Source organism: Heterocephalus glaber, unplaced genomic scaffold, assembly GCF_053883595.1.
Source record: "Heterocephalus glaber isolate CG9 unplaced genomic scaffold, H.glaber_assembly_v1.0 deba00001689, whole genome shotgun sequence".
In the NCBI taxonomy this organism is placed as follows: Eukaryota; Metazoa; Chordata; class Mammalia; order Rodentia; family Bathyergidae; genus Heterocephalus; species Heterocephalus glaber.
In genome coordinates, this window is record NW_028258414.1 from 12,384,396 (window position 1) to 12,406,126 (window position 21,731).

At 35.6% G+C, this 21,731-nt stretch overlaps 1 protein-coding gene across 12 annotated transcripts in view; it reads left to right on the top strand.

Moving 5' to 3' along the window:
- Lrrc49 (leucine rich repeat containing 49) overlaps positions 1 to 21,731 on the top strand; it is a 166,428-nt gene that overhangs the window by 117,005 nt on the left and 27,692 nt on the right. For all 12 annotated transcript variants that reach the window (XM_087199201.1, XM_087199199.1, XM_087199200.1 and 9 more), the window contains 2 exons: positions 5,981 to 6,064; positions 10,507 to 10,670. In XM_087199201.1, the coding sequence (XP_087055327.1) occupies positions 5,981 to 6,064; positions 10,507 to 10,670 (248 nt within the window). The remainder of the gene's footprint in view (positions 1 to 5,980; positions 6,065 to 10,506; positions 10,671 to 21,731) is intronic.

A 21,731-nucleotide genomic window follows, 5' to 3' on the forward strand; every position in this document is an offset into this window, starting at 1 on the left:
ATCAATATTGTGCTAATCCTAAAACTGGATAAAGATAATAGAAGAAAAAAGTATGAACATAGATAGAAATTTGTTTAACAAAACAAACTCTTAGAAGTCAGATCTGGCAGGATGTAGAAAGTGGTTTTATTATAGGGATGGCAGTGTTGGTTCAGCATTGGAAGAGCCACCCCCAAAAGTCATCATTTTAACAGAGGAAAGGAGAAAGCCATATGATCCTATGACTAGTTGGAGAAAGAGTATTGGACTAAATTCTACAGCTGTTCATGGTAAAAGCTATCAGGAGACTAGAAGTAGAACAGAACCTTCTCAACAGATCAAAGACATGTACTCCATACTTCCAACAAAAGCTCCTTCTATGAATGCAGATGATACAATGCTTTCTCTCTAAAGTGGGGAACAAGGGCATATATGCCTACTCTTCATCTGTCCTTTAGACTTTGAAACATAGGTCTAAACCAAGATATCTGGCAATAAAATGACCCCACTAGGATAGGATTGGCATGGCAGAAGCAAAATCTTTATATGTAGATGAAATGATCTTCTACAGAGAAAATACTAAGAAATCTCTAGGACCCCCTAGAACTTGTACTTGAATTTAGCAGGATTAGAAAACACAAGGTATATATAAAAATTCAGGTCTGTGTATACTTGCTATAAATGAAGAACTGGATATTGAAATTTAAAAGTTATGTAGGAGTACAAAGGACCCAGAAAAGCCAAAAACAAAAGCAAAAACAGTGTTGGAAGACGTTTAGTACCCAATTTTAAGACGTCTTCTAAAGCTACAGTAATCAAGGAAGTGTTGGTGTAAGGATCATTTGAATAAAACAGAAAATCAAGAAATAGAACCACACATATATGGTCCACTGAGTTTTGAAAGATTATTTAACATTAGCATTTTAGAGAATATAAACTTGATTCAAGAGCCAAGGAAGACATAGTGTCTTCAGCAAACAGCATTAGAGCACCTGGTATCCGTATATAAAAAATTAACCTCAACCCTTTCTTTCCATACATGAAAATAACTTGAAGGGGTCTATGAACGTAAATAAGAAAGCCTAGAAGGATAAAACTTTAAGAAGAAATTATAAAGGAAAATATTTATGAATTCAGGGTAGGCAAGAACTACCTAGGATACAAAAAACATGATGTATAAAAGAAAAAAATTGATAAATGAGATTCCATCAAAATTTAGAACTTTGAATGACATCATTAAAATGAAAAGTAGTTCTTAAACAGACCATATTTACAAAACATATAACCTATGAGCAGAATATACAAAGAATTCTTAGAGCTCATTAATAGACAACCCAATTAAAATGTAGACATAAGAAGATGATAAATAGCTAGTATAGCACAAGGAATGGTGTGCAATTCTAGAATCAGAAAAATACTAATCAGTACAATAATAAGATTGAATTATACACTCATTAGGGAGATGAAGTCAAAAGTTTTAAAAGCCTTGTCATGACTTTTTCTTTTTGTTGGATTCTCCCCCTTTGTGTTTAATTTGTCACGCCCAATGGATTCATTCTGCTGGGTTTCCTGGGGTTGTGATCCTCATCGTCTTTTCCTAGGGTATTGTCTAAAACTTTTTGGAGTGCCGGTTTGGTATTCATGAAGTTCCTGAGGTGCTCTTTGTCATGAAAGTATCTTATTTCTCCATCAATTTTGAAAGATACTTTTGCAGGGTACATCAATCTGGGTTGGAGTCTGTTTTCCTTTAGGGGTTGAAATACGTCACTCCAAGCTCTTCTTGCCTTGAGGGTTTGGGTTGAGAAGTCTGCTGTGATTCTGATGGGCTTTCCTTTGTATGTGATTTGTTTCTTTTCTCTCACTGCTTGTAGAATTTTATTCTTCTGTTGGATTTCTGGAATCCTAACTATTATATGCCTATGTGTAGATTTTTTTTGATTAAGGCTAGCTGGAGTCCTATATGCCTCACTTATCTGTATGTCAAGTTCTTTTCCTCTGCTTGGGAAGTTTTCTGCCATCACTTCTGTGAACAGTTTTTTTATGTCATCTGCACTCTCTCCTCTTTCTTCATTGACTCTAATCAGTCTTATGTTATTCTTCTTTGCATCGTCTAGCAGCTGCTGGGTTGATTTCTCACGGTCCCTTACAATTTTAAAGCAATTTGTCTTTTCCTCCTCACTAACTGCAATCTTATCTTCTATATGTGAAATTCTATCCTCACATTGGTTCATTCTGCTGCGCAGACTTTCGATGGAGTTTTTAATCTCTTGGAAATCTGTTTGTATCTGTTTTATGGATTCCATTTGTTTCCTATGTTGGGATTCCATCATGTTCCTCAGATCCTCTATGTTTCTATCTGTGTCCTCTCTAGATTTATTAATCATGTCTTGCACCATGAGCAAAATCTTTGCTGTTATCTGAGTAATTATTTCTGATTTTATTTTTCCCAGATCCTCTTTTGTTGCCAGTTCAGAGAGTCCAGGTGGTTGAGTATCAGAGTGTTCCATCTCGTTTCTCTTTGGGGTTGCTGTAGGTGATCTGGGAGTCTGTTTTTGAGGCTTGTTTATGTGTCTTCTCATTTCCCCGGGGGTGGGGTGCTTCTGGTGCCCACGTGGCTCACCTTCTCTGCCCTAGGAGCTTGGGATGGCAGCGGGGGAGCTTCCTTCTGGGTGCTGGGACCGACTCAACTTGTCTGCCCTAGGAGTTTGGGATGGCAGTGGGGGAGCTTCCTTCCAGGTGCTGGGACCAGCTGAGCTTCACTGCCTTAGGAGCCTGGGATGGAAGCAGGGAGATTTCTTCTGGGTGCTGGGACCAGCTCAGCTTCTCTGCCCTAGGAGCCTGGGATGGAGGTGGGGAGTTTCCTTCCAGGTGCTGGGATTGGCTGAGCTTCACTGCCCTAGGAGCCTGGGATCGAGGCGGGGAGCTTCCTTCTGCTGCATAGACTTTCAATGGAGTTTTTAATCTCCTGGGAATCTGTTTGTATCTGTTTTATGGATTCCATTTGTTTCCTACGTTGGGATTCCATCATGTTCCTCAGATCCTCTATTTTTTTACCTGTGTCCTCTCTAGATTTATTAATCATGTCTTGCACTATGGGTACAATCTCTCCTGTTATCTGAGTAATTATTTCTGATTTCATTTTTTCCAGATCCTCTTTTGTTGCCAGTTCAGGGACTCCAAGTGGTTGAGTACCAGATTGTTCCATCTCATTTCCCTTTGGGGTTGCTGTAGGTGATCTGGAAGTCTGTTTTTCAGGCTTGTTTATGTGTCTTCTCATTTTCTCAGGATGAGAGGGTGCTGCTGGTGCCCACGCGGCTCACCTCCTCTGCCCTGGGAGAGGTGGAATGGCAGCCAGGGAGCCTTCTCCTGGGTGCTGGGATTGGCTCACCTCCTCTGCCGTGGGATCAGTGGAATGGCGGCCAGGGAGCCTCCTCCTGGGCACTGGGATTGGCTCACCTCCTCTGCCCTGGGATCAGTGGAATGGCAGCTGGGGAGCCTCCTCCTGGGCACTGGGCTCCATTTTGGAAGCTTGGTCCTGAAATCCAGCAGAAACAGAAGAGGAAATTTCCTGGAACCAAACACTTGAAAACTGCTCCATCCAGTATCTCAGTGGAAGACCTCCAAATGATATAGGGCATAAGATATAGGACTTCTAAATAATCTAAATACTATAAGGGAAGTATTATAATTCCCAACCTGTTGGATGTCTGGACATGCCAAGTTTGTGTTTTTTAAAATTGAAGAATGCATACTGGGAACAATGGAGATTAAGAGTAGGAAGAATTTATTTACTGAGAGAAAGATAGCTTCTGTGTAAGAGAGGCAGAAGGGGGACCGGAAAGTGGGTTGCCCGCCCACCCCACTTTTCAAAGGTGTTTTATTGAGCAAAGCCTCAAGGTGAGACAGGTTCAAGGTGGGACAAAGCTATAGTCAACTCTGGTCTTCCTGAGTTCTATAGCATGTGTGAGCATTGGTGAGGACAGACTAGATTGTATGGCGTTACCACCCTCTTTAACCTCAGTAGGTTAGAGCAACAGAGGCCTGCGATAACCTGACTGCTCATAACATGTGGCCTTGGATCTTTGTTCCATGTTGTCCTCGTTGCAGGACTAGGCCTTCAGCATACCCGCCATCAGGAGCTTTGCAGATGTGCAGCAGAAGTTAGAGAGAGAATGAGAAAAAGAAAAAATGGAAACAAAGTCTTTGTAAATAGGGAAGGGAGCACAGGGAATGAGGAAAAAATAAGAACCAAGATTACATCATGTATAGGTACAAGTACCCAATGATAAATGTAAATGTATTGTATACCTAAAATATATCAATAAAAGAATTTAAGCAAAAAAATAAAAGAAGTTAGAGAGAGAACAGCTCCAGCATACCTTGTCTGAAAGCTTCCATCCAGAAATAAATACATGCTGCTATTGTTCATATGACATTAGCCAAAGCAAGTCATACTATCTAACTTCATATCTAACTTCAAGAGGATAGGAACTGCTACGCCACAATGTGGCCTGGATGTGGGAAGGCATAGGAATATTTAGTGAACAGCTCTTATGACTAAGCATCAGATTTCAAATCAAATGTTGACGTATGGTAGGCATGTAAATTAATATTACATTTATAGAGTGCAGAACGCTAGCATACCAAAAGCCCTGAAAGAAATATGTCTGACATTTGCTTTAGCCATTCTAGTTTTAGGAAATTATTGAGCCATAAGAATGTATATTTATTAGTTCCTTCCTTAGATGTATATTTATTGCATATCTACTATGCTCTGGGAGCTGCCCAGGTACCTACACTCATGAAGTTTACTGTGTGGGGCTGGAGGCAGGCAGGATAGTGCCAGAGATTATTAGAATGCTACAGGTTAAGTGCTGTGATGGAGAAGTGCAGATTGTGGGGAAAACATGGAAAAATCTTCCCCTGATCCATTTCTAGTTGATTGATTCTCTCTTCAGCTCTGTATAGTCTACTGTTGAACACTCCTTTTATTGAACTTAATTTCATTTCTTATAATTTTTCAATTATAAGGGTTCTCAGTTACTTAGTTCTGCCTATTTAACTTCTAAACTTAGTTCTGCTAAGCTACTTTTTACAGTTTCCTATCGCAGAAGACATTTTCGACGTTTTTTGGGGGGTTTTTTTTTGATACCAGGGATCAAACTCAGGTCCTTGCGCTTGTGCAGCAGGTGGCGAAACCACTGAGCTAAATCCCCAGCCCTCGACCTTATTTTTTAGGAAGAAATTGTTTTCTTAAACAGAGACATCATTTTCATTACCTAAAAATATTTTGGTAGTGAACATTAAAAAGTCAAATGGTTAGAATTTACTCTGTTAAAATTTGTTTTTCTTTAGCTGGAAAAAAATGGTACACACTGAATACACAGGTTGCAACTTCAAAAACTTTGCTTATGAAAAAAATTTCAAACAATACACAGACATTTTAAGGTTTGATTTAGGGTAATAGGATTGTGACTGGGCTTTTTTGTTTTGTAAACTACATAGTAATGTATTTGTTAGTTTTTATTTTTTCCACATTTATTGAGGTACAATTGACAAACTTATAAAGAACATTTATGCAAAGAAAAATTATACAAGCCAGCTCTCTCTTTTTTTTCTCTTACACCTTTTCTTTGATGTATTAATGAGCTAGGTTCATCTTACCTCCAGAGTTAAAATGCATAATTTTTTAGAAATTAGAGGAAAGAAGGCAATGTACCATTTTTTAGAAATACGAAGGAAGAACACAATAAGAGAAACATACCAAGTTTTTCTTTGAGGCATATTTTCTTTTAGCAAGTAGTTACTGCTCAAGAAGAAGGCAAAAATTCTTGGGCCAATGATATTTACCATTAAAATTTTATTTTATTTTGTACTAGGGATTGAACTCAGGACCTTGCGCTTGTGAGGCAGGTGGCGGAACCACTGAGCTAAATCCCTGGCCCCAACATTAAAATTTCATTAAACATTTCATAATACTTTTTGAAAATTTTATTTTTAGGAAGAAGAAAGGCGTATGGCATCTGTTGTAGCCAAAAAAGAAGAAGAGAAGAAGCGGGAAAGTCAGAAGCAGATTTTGCTTAAGGTATTTTTGCTGAGGTCTTCATCCTAGGGTGCACAACTGAAGCTAGCCACCTTGTCTACTGGAAAATTAATTTCTAAACTTAGTAAATTTTTCATGCTTACTGGTAACATTTTTTGGGGGGGAGGTAAATGAGCACTCCTAAAGCTTTTCCAAGTTGCTATATATAAATAAACCTGTACTGAGAAAATACAATATAATGTACATTATAAAACACATGCAAAAGCTAGAGACTTTAAAGAAAGAAAAATAAATATAATACAATTGAAATGAAGAAACACTTCTCAGAAGAACAAATGACCAATAAATACATGAAAAAAAATGTTAAGTGTTTTTCACCTTCATAGAAACATAATTCAAAACAACATCAAGATTTTGTCTTATCCCAGAAAGACTAGCTATCATTAACAAATCAAATAATAATAAATGCTGGCAAGGCTGCAGGGGAAAAGGAGCCCTCCTACATTCTTGTGGGAAAGTAAACTGGTAAAATGTCTATGGAAATCAGTATGACGATCCTCAAAAAACTTAAACTAGAAATTCCATTCTACCCATCTACTCCCCTTCTAGGTATCTTCTGAGAGAGTGAAAGACATCATGTTATAGTGACACATGCATGCCAGTGTTTATAACAGCACAGCTCATAATAGCTAAATCTTAGAGCCTATATGCCCATCAACAGATGAATAAATAAAGAAAATATGGTGTGTGTGTGTATATATATATATATATATATATATGAGTATTACTCAGCCATAAAGAAGAATACATGTGAATCATTTGTAGGAAAATGAATGCACTTTGAGACCATAATGCTAAGCAAAATAAATCAGACAAGAAAAGTTAAATATTGTGTGTTTTCTCTTATATGAGATACCCAAAGTGTAAATAATTTAAAGAGCAAAGTAAAAGATAGGAAATAGTAAAGTAGACCTTTTGCAGATAGGAAGGGGATCTAGGGATGGAGGGAGAGGAGAGGAAAGAGAAATTTAAAAAACTACAATGTGATATGTATATGTACCAACTTCCTAGGAGGAAAGCATTCATTATATATCACAATCACATACTAATAAAAACATTTTTGAAAAGAAAATAAGCTTTAACAATTAAAAAGTACTTGTTCCCAGTCCTTCTCATCTCAGGATTTCAAAAGCAGATTAGAGTTAACTGTTACTAAATATACTACAATTTCCTTACCAACTATTATACCTAACTTACAGAGTCCTCCCACCTTATATTTTTTATCTCTTATCCCATTAGTTAGGGTGTGCCTAAGCATACTCCTGACAAACCTACCTTTTTACTGATTTAGCCAGCAAGATTTTAATCTTTCCTATATTGCAATATCCCTAAGGGTTGGCCAAAAAATATCTTGGTTTTTTAGGAAATATAGTTGTAGGCAACATTTTAAAAAAATCTATAGGAGCAATATTTGCCATTGCCAGCCAATGCGATTTGCAGACTTCTTTAAATGGTTTCTTTAGAAACAGTAGTATTCACTTTTATGCCTTTACTGCACTCAGATGCGTATGTGAGTACATAAATGAGTATGAATAAATAAAAAGACATGTATACTTGCACAAAATGAAAGTTTGCAGACCTACAGAACGGTCTCATATGAGAGTCCTAGAGTGTGGAAAGGAAGAATAAAGAAAATCCATCGATGATTTAGCTATCAGGCTGCCAGTGTAAATAGAGCTTGGTAGAGGCACCAGATCACATTTGACTTCACTTTCAATGGAAATTTTGTGTTATATACCCAACTCAGCTGCCTTATTACCATCAGTGTTTGAGGAAATGTACCATTAATTGTTCAGCAAACATTTAAAAGAATATTTGGCTCAAAGTAAAAAAATAAATAAAAGGGGACCCTGTGTGAAGACCCTGGGTTCAAGCCCTAGTATAAAACAAAACAAACAGTATAACTCAGAAAATAGCAAATGATTGTCTTCAATTCACTAATAAGACACCTTCATTATAAGGATTATTTACCTTTTTATTTTCAGTAAATCTAGAATCATGCAGTTATCAGTACACCTACGTTGTATCCCTTTCTCAGAGTTAAAAGTCATGATACAACAGATCTTCAGTGTTTTCTGAGGATTGTTCTCATGTAGCTCCATATGTTAATCATTAAGAAAATGGGATGGGTTGGGTTCAGAGGGAGGGGGAAGTTCATAAGCCTATGTCTTATGCCTTTTTCCTTGGAACTTGGAAATGAAAGGACACAGTAATTATGGCATGTACTTGTGTAGTTTTGCTTGGACTGTAAAGAATAGTCTCAAATGGACAAATTTGAAATGTGGCACCTTCTAAAATATTTGTTACTTTAACACAGACTTGGCAATTTATAGCCATCCAACTATTACAAAGGTAATTATAGGCCAAATGCCTCCATGATCTTTAGAATAAACTCTTCTTTGGGTACCCTCTTCTGGATGGCAGAAAGTCTAGAGTAGTCAAGCCTTTCTTTTGCTTCTTTTTTCTTGTTCCATGGGTGTCTAGAGCCCTCTTGTGGCTTTCTGGCCACCAGTGATCCTCACCTGGGCTCAGGAAACACTCCTGTCTTAACCTATCTTCCTTTATCCTGGCCCCAATAAAATTACTCACTCTCTTAGTCAACCTGCTGTTAACTTGATCTTAATAATCCAAGTAAAAGAAGCTTAACTTTTAATAACCCAAGTAAAAGAAGCACAGGTACAAGAAAATGTTTGCATTTCCAGAGACTATCTTATTATAATTTGTTAACATACCCAGTGGTGTAGAGATGTTTTATGGTTCTCTTTCTAAGCACTGCTGTATGTACCCCATTAAAAATACTCCTTTCTGCCAAACCCTGTCAGCCAGAAAGCCAAATGCAAGGAGCAAATGACCTTGGTACTGAGTAGAAATAACAGCATTGCTTAGAATTGAGTCGACACAGTCATCAGCAAGTAACTAAAAGAACATTCTTTAAGGTAAAATGTCTTTTTATTATGTATTAGGGAATGATGTTTTGAAAGTAGAATAGCAGAATTATACTCGCTTTAGATAAGGAAGACATACATAAAATGTCAAAACATCTCAGAAATATATATATATCTTCAGTGTAACCCAATTAACTATACAGGTAAATCTGAAATACCAAACAATAGAACAAAGAACCCAGGCTAAAACTAGAGAAATAGAAGTTTTAGGCAGAGAATAGAAGTTTTAAAACTTTAGTGGAATTAAGCAAGTCGCATCACTTTTCATTCCTATCTAATGCCATGCATACAGACTAAAATCTTAGATCAACAAATGTAGGTGAAGAGATGCAAATAAAAATAATTATTTTCCATGTACCCGGGCACTGAGGGGAGGACAGAGAATTTCTCTCCCAGCTTTGCTAGCTCCAGGGAGCTGGAGGGGAGAGGTCATTGTCACACTCTGCTGATCTTTCCTTGGCAGATGGTACTCAGCAAAGAAGAAAGGGAATTTATCTAGTTTTAACATTCTGATCTAGTTCAAATTCTATTTCAAACTGTTAACTTTTGGTAATGTGGGCTTTACTAGAATAAGAATTCTTTATCTTAGTCAATATAAACTGAATATAAATGGGACAGAAATATTTTAATCCAGCCCAGATTTCTTTCAGTGGCTTAGGTCTGCTTTTCTCAGCAGGGTTTCTGTGAGAGAATTGAGCTCTGATGACCTAAGTCAGTGGTTTTCAAGTGAGGTGAATGAACTAGCAACATTAGCAGTAACTGCGAGCTTGTTGGTCATACAAGTTCGAAAGCCCCACGCCAAATACAAAGCAGAACAGGGTAAGGTTTACAAACGCTTTCTAGGTGATTTGAGGCACCCTGAAGTTTGAAAAACACTACTTTAAGGTATTCATTGCATATAATGAATTAATTTACTTCCTGTTCTTTTAGAATGGTGCTAGTTATCTGGAAACACTTCAGCTTACACGGTTTCTTTTAGTAGTATAGACAATATTTTGTTCTCATTTTTAGGCATTACAGTTTATGCTTTTAAACTTGGAACATTGATCAGTACCTCTCCTCTTCCTCCCCGACCAAGATTATTATGCCATATTCACCCTAATTTGGGTGGGAAAATTAAAATATTATTAATTTCTTTTTGCTATGTTTAAAGACAGAGGTGTATAAACTTCTGTCTAATTAAAATTTCAGATAGCAAATTTTCTGATAAATTTTATATATTTTATTTATTTATTTATAAAATTCCTAAGGAGTAAATATTGTTGGTATGATTTTTTTTCCCTCTATGATGATAGATCATTATTGAGATACTTGAATGCACAGGGTAAATACAGCCTCTTGAATGTTGCTTTAGTATATATATTGTGTAGCTACTTACAAAGAATAGTCTTTTTTTAAAAGTACTATAAGAAGGCACAAAGAATATGTTCCTGGGCTCCTCTCTCTTCAGAAATTTATGTTTTGTAATTCTTGTCATAGGAAAAGAAAAGGTTAACAATTGACAACGTAGCTCGACATTGGGACTTGCAACAACGAGTAGCCAACAATGCTCCAAATCAAGATCGAAAAGATTCTGCCTCTCCCCATCAGGACCCCTGCCAGATGGAGGGAAGCACCATCTCTCCATTTCCAGAGGACACAGGGTATGCGATGGAACTCTTGCAGGATGCTAGCATCTTTAAAGAACTGAATTCGAAGAGGGGATTGGAAGCCATTCCACACCTAATTGCTTCTGAAGAGTAGTTTTCTTAAGGAAGTTTATTGAAAATAAAAGTTTAAAGTAAGAAGTTAAGAAGGAAATTAAAAGTATAAATTTAAAAATCTTCCAGTGTTTTCCTGTTGTTCATAGAAAAAGTCTAAATTATTTAATGCAGGTTTATGAAGCCTCTACCCCCTTACCTGTTTCATCCCACACCACCAGCTGCCTTCTAGGGCCTTGCTGACTTTCTTTGGGTTCCTTTCCTTCCAAGCTCAGAACATTTCTAATAAGAACAGACTCTACTGCCAGTACCACTTCCTTGTACTTCCTGATCCTGCCCTAGCTAATCCCAACGCGGGCCAGAGGTCTTGTGTTTCAGCCTCACACCCCCCAAAACCTTTCTTTGATTCCACAGACTGGAGCAGATACTCCCTGTATGTCTCATTATCCTGCACATCCTCTGAGTTCTTTTCTATAACCTAGTTGGTGATTAATGGTTTCACATATGTCTTACCAATGCAAGCTTCATAAGGCAAGGAATCTTGATTATCTTGACCACTGTTGTATCCCCAGCAGCCAGCACAAAACCTTACTCCTTAACTAGTAGTAATAAACAATTTGGCATCAAATCAGAATAAGTATTCAGTTATGATCTGTGGGATTTGTGCGTTCCCATGGCTCACAGCTTCTTTTCTTGTATCACAGAATGAGCAATTCTGAGATGCAATCCACACCCCTTATATTTCTCTTCCTCTCAGGAAAGCATATTGGAGTCAAATAGATGAGAGAACATACAAAGTATATATTTTTATAGTGTGTATATAATTTAAATAATATATAAATAATTTTTAAAAACCTAAAAGTCAAAGATTAAATATATTTAAGTTTTTATATTATGAAGTACATCTGTTTTATTATAAATTACATTTGTTTTATTACAAATCATTTAACCAAGTGTTAAAATGCGTTTCAAACTAAATATAATACCGCTTTTATTTCAAATGTTCAGCTAGAATTCCTTAAACCTTTAATATGCAAAAAAGTATACTGAAAGTAATAATTTAAGAGGCATTAGAATAATGCTTTAGAAATTTTCTGGAGTTAGAGTCTGACATATATTTAGACTTAAGCTTTTTAAATTTCAGTTATAGGATTTACTTTATTTCTATCAAAATATTTCCTGTACTTGAGACTCCACATAAAACTTCTCAACTCTTTGAGAAGAAAAATAAGGCAACAAGATAGAAATTCTAACTGATAATTTATATAATATACCTTTCTAATATAGTCCTAGAGCTACATTTGATATTATATATAATTTTATTGAGTTAGAACTGTAAAATTTTATAATGTTAAGACTTTATAGCATTGGACTTTAGATTTATAAAATAATGCACATCAATACTATTTCTGATGTCTTTTCTTTTGAAAATTTATTTTTCTGCCTTAAGGTTTTCCAGTTCTATGTTTATTCAAGTAATCTTGAAAGTTTTATTCTAAAATTTTAATGAAGACTTAAAAGTTAGTCCTTTGATATATTGAATTTATTTTTATAGTATACTATGTTAGGTCAGGGTCTAACTTGATTTTATTTTAATTGGCTTATCAATTTTCTAATAATGTTTGTTAATTAAACTACTTTTTCTTTTTCAGTAAGAATGCTATCCTTATGTTATGTATATCTATAAATATGTGGATATATTTCTGAATGTATCCCACTCTACTAATCTATATATTTATTTTAATGCTAACATCAGATTCTTTTGTGATAGTAGTTTTATAGTATGTTTTGTTTTGTTTTGTTTTGGTACCGGGGATCGAACTCAAGACCTTGCGTTTGCGAGGCGGTTGTCAGCACCACTGAGCTAAATCCCTGGTCCTTTTTTTTTTTTTAATAGTAAGCTTTAATAACTAGTAGAGGAAGTATGATCTCACTATTCTTTTCAAGTTTCAATTCTCACACACCTCTTTTTCCATCCATATGAACTTTAGAATCATTTAATCTAAATATAAAAGGAATGTTGATAATCTTATTTAAAATACATTTAAGTTTATTTCAGAAGATCAAAGGAAAATTCTGAGGAACCAATTGAGGCTCAAGACCCTGAAATTATAGCAACTACTACAGTCAGAATTGTTGAGTGAGTTTGTTCTAGAAGCAACCGTAGGGATAATAGTAGAGAAACTAAATGTCTGATAAAAACCAAGGAAATAGGGTATCAAAGACAAGAAATAAAATGTTTCAAGTGGGATGATGAAAAGATTTTTAAGGAATTGAACCACAAAAGCTTGTCAGTAGATTGAGAGAAAGTTTAGTATTTCTGCAACTGGAAGTTGAAGTGAAGTTGAAGATGAAGAGCATATGAAGTGAGGAGATTAATGATTAGCTGGAATAGTGGGAATTAACAGAGTGAATTTCTGAAATTAAGAGTTTAGAGCTAGAACATATCTAAGTTCTGATATTAAGAACAATACTGTGACATGGAAGTGAGTTGTTGAAGAAGTGCAGAAATAAAGGTCACTAGAGGAAGGACAATTAAAACTATTATTGTAGACTGAAGTTATTGATGATAGAACTGGAGGTAAAACCAGGGCCCAAGTATTAGCCTTGTCTCCTTCCAATCTCTGCCATTCCTCTTGTGCTGTTGCAGGGCAGTTCACTGCTCCACATTTGCTAGTATTTGTAGTTGCAGGAAAGGCTCCTGTGTATGGAAAAACTATCTCTGATCAGTGGATTCCAGATTAGTAGTGTGATATTCTTGATATTTGAATTTTTAGCTTATGGTCCAAAATTCTGTGACTCTCTAAATTAACTTAAAATTATGGAATCTTCACTTTTATCTTCTCAAAATGAGCAATGAAGAAAAGGAAACATGTTAATGGAAATCGTGCCATATAGTTACTGCCAAGAGTTTCAGAATTTTTAGTAGGACTTCTACAGAGTCAAAGGCCTTTAAGCAAGGAACACTGAAGGAGTTTGAGAGAGGTGGGAAAGAGGATGTGTGGATTCAGTAGGGAGGATATAGGGAGTAGTAGAGAATCATTAGGAAAGGGATCCATCAATTCTGGCAAAAGATTTGCTTTGACAAATATAAGTTCAAAATACCATGGAAGCACTATTACATACTCTTCGTCTAACTCTTTTTCAGTCACCTAAAACCTAGGAAACTAAGGAACCACAGAAGACCTTTATGTAAAGGAACTTGAAAAAATAAAACTTTAAGGATAACCAATGAATAATTTGTAGAGACTATAATGCAAAATTTGTTACTCACATCTTCTAATGATTCCCCTGTGCTTCTTTGACCTGTTGGTTATTTAGAAGTGTTTAGTTTCCACATATTGTGAATTTTCTAGATTTATTCTGTCCCTTATTTATAGTTTTAGTCCTCTGTGGACAGAGAAAATATTCTGTATGTGTTTAATCTTTTTACATTTATTGAGACTTATTTTATGGCTTGACATATGCTTATCCTGGAGAATGTTCCAGGTCCTAAGGAGAATGAACATTCCACTATCATTGAGTATGCCTGTTAGGTCTAGTTGGACCTCGAAGTGCATCAATAGATTGTGTAGGATTGCTCTGTTTTTATAATGTAGGCACTAGTAGCTATAGACTTTCCTCTTAGAACTGCTTTCATTTCATCCCAAAGATCTGATGTATTGTGTTTACATTATCATTTGATTCTAGGAATTTTTATATTTCTATCCTGATTTCTTCTTTGACTCATTGATCATTAAAGACTGAATTATTCGGGCCAGGGATGTAGCTCAAAGTGCAGCACCTGCCTGGCAAGCTTGAGGCCCTGAGTTCAATTCCTGGTACCAAAAAAGAAAAAAAAAAAGAGTAATTATTCATTCTCCCATGTGTTTATACAGTTTTTGTGGTTTTTCTTGGTATTGATTTCTAGTTTCATTCCATTTTAATCTGATAGATTGCATAAGATTATTTCAGCTCTTCGTACTTATTGAGATATGCTTTATGGCCTAAAATTGGTTGATTCTGGAGAAAGTTCCATGAGCTGCTGAAAAGAATGTGTATTCTGCTGTTGTTGAATGAAGCACTGTATATATATATATATATATATATATATATATATATATATATATATATATGTAGCTCTTAAATCCAGTTGATGTATAATGTAGTTTAACTCTGACGTTTCTTTGTTGCTTTTTTGTTTGGTTGACCCATTTACTTGTGAAAGTGGGATATTGAAGTCCCCCACTGTGATTGTATTGGAATCTTTCAATCCTTTTATGTCAAGTAGTGTTTATTTTATGAAATTGGGTATGCCAGAATTAGGTACATATATATTTACAATTGTTATCTTTTCTTGGTGTGTTGTTCCATTTACCAATATGCAGTGGCTTCTGTGTTTCTTCAGACCAGCTTTTGTTTGAAGTCAACTTTGCTGAATAAAAGTATAGCTGTTCTTCCTTGCTTCCAGGCTGCAACCTCTTGGAGTATCATTTTCCATCCTATCACTTTCCAGCTATGTATGTCTTTGCAGATGAGGTGTGATTCTTGCAGGTAGCATACAGGTCGGTCTTGGTTTTTGATCCAGTCCACCAGCCTGTGCTTATGATTGGTGAGTTAAGACCATTTATGTTGGTATTGTTGAAAGTTATTTACTAATTCCTGTCATTTTGTTGTTTTTCCAATGTTTGATTCATTTGTTTCTTTTCTTATTGTACCTAGTCTTTACTACAACAAACAAGACTAAAATGAATATTCTTTGTACATGTGTTTACACACATGGACAAATATATCTTTAAGTCAGATTTCTAGATGTAGAATTGTTTGATCTAAGGTTATTGCAGTTAAATTTTTATTAGTACGTGTTTGTTTTACATAATGAATACAATCATTGTGAGTAGTTGGTACATGTACATGACACCTCTTAGTTCTTTTTTTTTTTTTTTTTGGTACCGGGGATCAAACTCGGGTTCTTACGCTTGGGGGGCAGGCAGCAGAACCACTGAGCTAAATCCCCGGCCCTCTTAGTTCTTTTTTTTATTATAAGTACATATTTGCAGCACATTATGATTACATTCATTCCATTCCATTCCACTATGATCATGGGGAGTTAGTGCATAAACATAGCACTTCTTTTTATGACCCCTTCCCCTTCCCTTCCTGCCACCTCCCTCCATCTCTTGGACTCCTCATTTGCAAAGATCTGTCTCCCTGTGTTCTTTTATCTGTCTTTCATTTTGCTCTTCAATTTATTTATACTTTGGGTTTCTTGTATAAGAGAAACCATATGATATTTAAGCTTGTGTGTCTGCTTTATTTCACTTAAGATTATGGATTGAAGGTACATCCATTTTCCTACAAATGACTCAAATTTATCCTTTTTTATAGCTGAGTTCTCCATTGTGTATAAATACCACATTTTCTTTATTAATCTGTTGATGGCCATATAGGCCTGTTCCAAGATTTAGCTATTACGAGTTGTGGTGCTATAAACATGGGTTTGCATGGATCACTGTAATATGATGTCTAAGTCTTTTGAGAAGATATGTAGAAGAAGAAAAACTGCATTGAGTAGAATTCCTAGTTTTCATTTTTTGAAGAATCTCCCTACTGATTTCCTTAGTGGTTGTACTGGTGTACATTCCCACCAACAATAAAGCCAAGGTTCCTTTTTACTCCCTCCCCGACCCTGCAGCCTCGACAGCATCATTTCTTCCTTATGCTTGCTTGCTTACATTCTCTTCCAGTGAGATTTATTCTCTTTCTTGGCTTCATGGTTGTTGTCCTCATTGTCTCTTTAGGATTTCCTCAAGTATTCTGCAATGCTGGCCTGGTGGTAATGAATTTCTGTAACTTATCCTCATATGGAAGGTCTTTATCTCTCCTTTGAAGGATAGCCTTGCAGGCTATAGAACATAGGTTGTCAATTATTTTCTTGCAGGGCTTGGAAAACTTCATTCTAAGCCCTCCTGGCCTTTAAGGTTCCTGTTGAGAAATCTGTTGTTCTTCTCATGGATTTGCCTGTGTGATTTGGTGTCTCTCTCTAACACGTTGTAATATTCTTTCTTTGTTCTGAATTTCTAACAATTTGACTATGATGTGTTGTAGAAAGGTTCTTTTCTTGTTGTGTCAGTTTGGGGTTCTAGATGCTTCCTTTACCTGGTTATCCATCTCAGGCCCCATTTCTCAAACCTCATTCCCCAGGCTTGAGAAGTTTTCTGCAATAATTTCATTGAATAGATTTTTTTATGCCACAAATGTATTTTGACACCTTCCACAAGGCCAATGATTCTTAAATTTGTCCTTTTAGAGTTGCCTACAGGCTCTTGGGTAATCTTTTCTTTGTTTATTATTATCTTTTCATTATTTCTAACTGAATATTCTAGTATGTCTACCTTATCTTCAAGTCCTGGCAACTTTTCTTCTAATTCATCCTGCCTACTACCAAGACTTTCAGATGAGTTTTTTATTTGGTTTACTGAGGTTTGCATTTTCAGGATTTCTGCCAAGTTCTCTTTTTAGAGCCTCTGTCTTTACTGATGTGGTCCTCAATGTCTGACATTGTCTTCCTTAATTCACACAGTTGCTTATTTGTACCTATTTTGAGCTCATTGATCATTTTAATAATTGATTTGTTCAGCTGCTTCTTTGTCTCTTCTTTGATCTCATTGATATTTTTAACTATCTGTTTTTTAAATTCTTGGTCTGGGATTTCATCCACTTCAGTATCTGTGGGATCAGCTTTTGGGGAGTTAGGAGTTATTGTTTTCCCATACTCCGTGTTATACAAGCCTTGGACTTTAAATACTATTTATATCCTGAATACACCAAGATGTATATTTCTTTCTTTATGGTTTACTCATTTAGGCTGAGTTTAAGGAAAAAAAAGTGTCTAAAATACTCTCCCATTTTGTTTTCCTTTCCTAAATCTTTATTACACCTGGAATTGATTTTTATCTTTGAGGTTAATGCCTGATTTTTTTTTTCTCCCGCGGAAATAATCAGTTACACTGGTGCTATTTATTAGCATCCTTTCCATTTCCCACTGATCCGTAATGCCTCTTGTCCTGACTGTTTTGTTGACAGGGGGGGAAGTAGGCTGGGCAGGAGTGTCCCTTTTCAGGTCTTCAATTAGCACCCCCGTTTTCAGCCTCACTCCTCACTCCATCCTTCATTGTACTTGCTCTTCTTCCTTTTTCAGAGTTCTGTTGAGTAGTTCAGCTGCCATCTTTGTTCTTACTTTCATGGCATATTAAGGCTACAGCTTTCCCCCTTCTTTATCATTCACTAGTCTGTACTTTCCAGCTTCTAGAATTGTGCTGAGTTCTCCCCTATTGTGCTTGTTGTAGGATTATACCTTTTCAATTATTTTCCCATTATTTAATGGGATCTTAAGAAAGATGTCTTTAACACATGTACTTAGTCTATCTGCTATTTTATCTGAGAGTGCAAACTAAAGAGCTTTCAGTGTTTGGAATTGTTTTGCTACATTCTGTATGTCTTTAAAAATATAATTAAATTTTATCTTTTAAGAATAACATAAGCCTCATTGTTTCTGAAGTAGAAAGCTAGTCAGAGAGAGCTGCAAGATTTCTTCTTTAGTGTTTCAGTTTGTTTTTTAATACTGCATAAGGTTTTCCATTTTAAGTAATCATTTATAGTCTTTAGCATTTCAAAGTGCCAAAAAAGTGGCTAATTCTTATGTTAACAGTGTCTGTGACCTTTGGCTTATGGGTGTGTAACTAAATGCCCGGAAACAAATGTCCATGAAAAAATTATAGGCACAAAGGAAGAAATTCTTTAAAACTTTGCTATATTCCATTAATGACTTCACTGTTCACTGTATTTGGGGCAGCTCTACAGTAAAATGACATATTGCAGGTTTCTTTTGCCTGGCAGAAATGGGAAAATACTTGGTGTAATGCTTTCTTTGCTTACATTGGATGCGTGTAGTGAAGCTGGTTTATTTTTGATCATTTCCTGTCCATGAACACTGTGGTATTTTAGCCAACACTACTATAATAAAATATAATGCATAAAATGAATTTCTACACCTATGAATGTTGTAATCAAAATTCATAAAATAAGTTATTATAGGAATCAGCACCACTTATTCACTGGGAAAAGAATCTTCTGAAAGATTTTAAGTATTTCTGTTCTAGCCTGTTATAAAACGTCAAAAGGTAAAAAAATACATAAAGCTCTGAAATATTGTCTTTTTTCTTTATGAGTGTGTTCTACATTTAGCCTGGATTTCAGAACTCATTATTTTATTGCATTAAGTTAGTTCATCTGTCTTTTCTTAGAGTCCTCCACTAATTAAGAAGGCATAGAATATTTTTCTGATTCATTCTTATCTAAAGATCAAGATGCATAGATGAACATATGAACTTGAAATTAAGCACAGAGATCTTGAAGATAATTTCTATTTGATGTCATACTGCCTGCTGTTGTATAATTAATATTTGAATTAGAGAATATAATTAGAAATATGTTGGGCTTTATTGCAAAGCAAATTTTAAAATTCAGCTTCTCCAGAGAAGAATACCAACGTCCTTATGGTATAAATTTAGGTTAGACAGAGGTAAGAAAGTGGACCTGATTACCAGTTACGCACTCTACAAATGTCAGTTACATTTAACTCCTCCCTTCCCTTCATTCTCCATAGCCAGTCAACCACTAACTCCTACTTTATTTTCTCTTAAAGATCTGGTAAGTCTGTCTTCTCATTTATTGACAATAATCACTAAAGTGTGTTGAGCCAAGTATGAGAGATGGCTTTATACCTATATTATTTCTAATCTTCATTTATTACGATTACCATTTTAAATACAATGAAACTGAAACTCAAAGAAATTAAAAAGCTTGCTCCCAAAATTATCTATCAATAACAGCTCTGGAATTTGAATTAAGGTCTGCTTTTCTTGCCAATGCCATTTCTACTATGCTGTGCTATTTTTTTGTTTGCTTGTTACGCCCTCATATGGGTGAGTTGACACTTATTACACCGATCTTACTGAGGCCTTGTATCCAATCTCACTCTGCCGTATCCTCCACAAAGGCAATCAACTTATCTATCTGAATCAAGCCCTTCTTTCTTCCTTGCATCTCAGCTCCAATACTTAGATCTACACATGGCACTGTGGAGTTGTCCAAACACACATGTTGAATGTGATCTTATTACTTTTTTGTTTAAAGCCCTTTTTTTATTCCTCAAACTTATGGGATAAAATCTGACTTTTCAGTCTCTGTCTCTAGCTCCTATTCTCTTGTGTATTTCAGTATCTAGTTCTAGTCCTGTGTTTCAGTGTTCCAGCCATACTGGAATTGTGCTTACACGAGTATATTACACATAATCAGGCTTCTGTGCGTTCATTTTGTTTTTCCCGCTTTGCTCCTGAAGAAATTCTACTATTCATCACTCAAGGATCAGTTCAAATGCTACTTCCTCTTGAAACCTGATTTCTCCCCCATAGAAGAATTAGTCATTCCTTTCTCTGTGTTCCATAGCATATGGTTTAAATATTCATTATATAACAATAAGCACATTATGTTACATTTAATGTATATATTTACCTTCCTTTCCAACCCCTACCGGTCCTGATTTGTACCTCTTTGAGGGCAAATATGTCTTGATTTATTTTATATCTCCAGTGCCTAGCGCAAAACCTGACACATAATAAGCTATCCACAAAAACCTATTAAAGAGTTGTTGAGGTCATTTCAGTTTAGAAAGTATATTCCTGAGTTTATTGGGTTGATGGCAGAGTGAGAATTGGGCAGTTATATTTCTAGGACCATGGTCTAATAAAAGTGAGTAATAATTTTAGTATATCCAAGAACTTGCACATGATCTCTATGATTGTCCTTATCCGTACAGATACTGCAGTACTATGCCAGAATTCTTAGCATAGAGCTTTGTATATAGTAGGCTTTCAGCAAATGTTAACAAATAAATTAATATATATGTATCTATAATCAGATATGGACATATCTACTAAACATACACTAAAAACTGCAAGGACAATCCCCAACATACAAACATTGTTAACATGCTTTCTAAGTCATTTTTTTTATGGAAATCACAACAATACCTCCCTAGAGGAGCAAGTTGATAAATATTGGCCAGAGTTTGAGGATAAACTTAAAAGCTTTATTCGGAAAATAACTGAAATGAGTTACGTATTATATGACTATTTAACAGGTGCTGTTTCCTATTGACAAGGATGAGCCTGTCTATAGCCCAGAAACTCACATTTGTTCCTAGCAACTATCCATGCATGACCTATATGAGTTGGAGATTACGTTTACTTTGATTTATAACCATGTTACTATTTTGCTGACTGTAGACTCATTTTTATTTCATTTATTTTTTCCCCTGAGAAGTTTGGTTAGCAAAAATTTACACAAGATAAATAATCCTTTTCTGATGATAGACATTTTATTTTGGAGTTATATTCTTAAACTTTCAATCATTTAGAAATAGAAAAGCAAGGCACTTCTAGATATATGTATAGAGTAGCACCACTTCACAAAAGATTTATTCATGCTTGTGGTGCATAACTCTAATTCCTCCATCATTTTTGCATTAAAACTAAACTTACTTTGCTGATTCTTGTGGCCATCAGATACACGTATGTCAACTAGCTTTTTTCTTTCTGTTACCTTCCTTCTTCATTGTATGTCTTTGCCTCACCTAATTCAACCTTCTTGCTGACATTTAATTTGTCCCTGTATCACTGATTCTGCCTTTTTGGTGAAACCACAGCTATGGCTAGAACATCTTTCTTAAAATTCATCAAGGCTGGATGTGGTGGTGCATGCCTGTAATCCTAGCACTCAGGAGGGTGAGACAGGAGGATCGCCTTGAGTTTGAGGCCAGCCTGGGCTACATAGTGAGTTCAAGGCCAGCCCAAACTACATAGTGAACTCCTGTCAAAAAAAAAAAAAAAAGAAAAGATTCAACAGATACCCATAACATTTTTCTCACTTTATTAATTAATTCAAGAAATATTTATAGAAGGG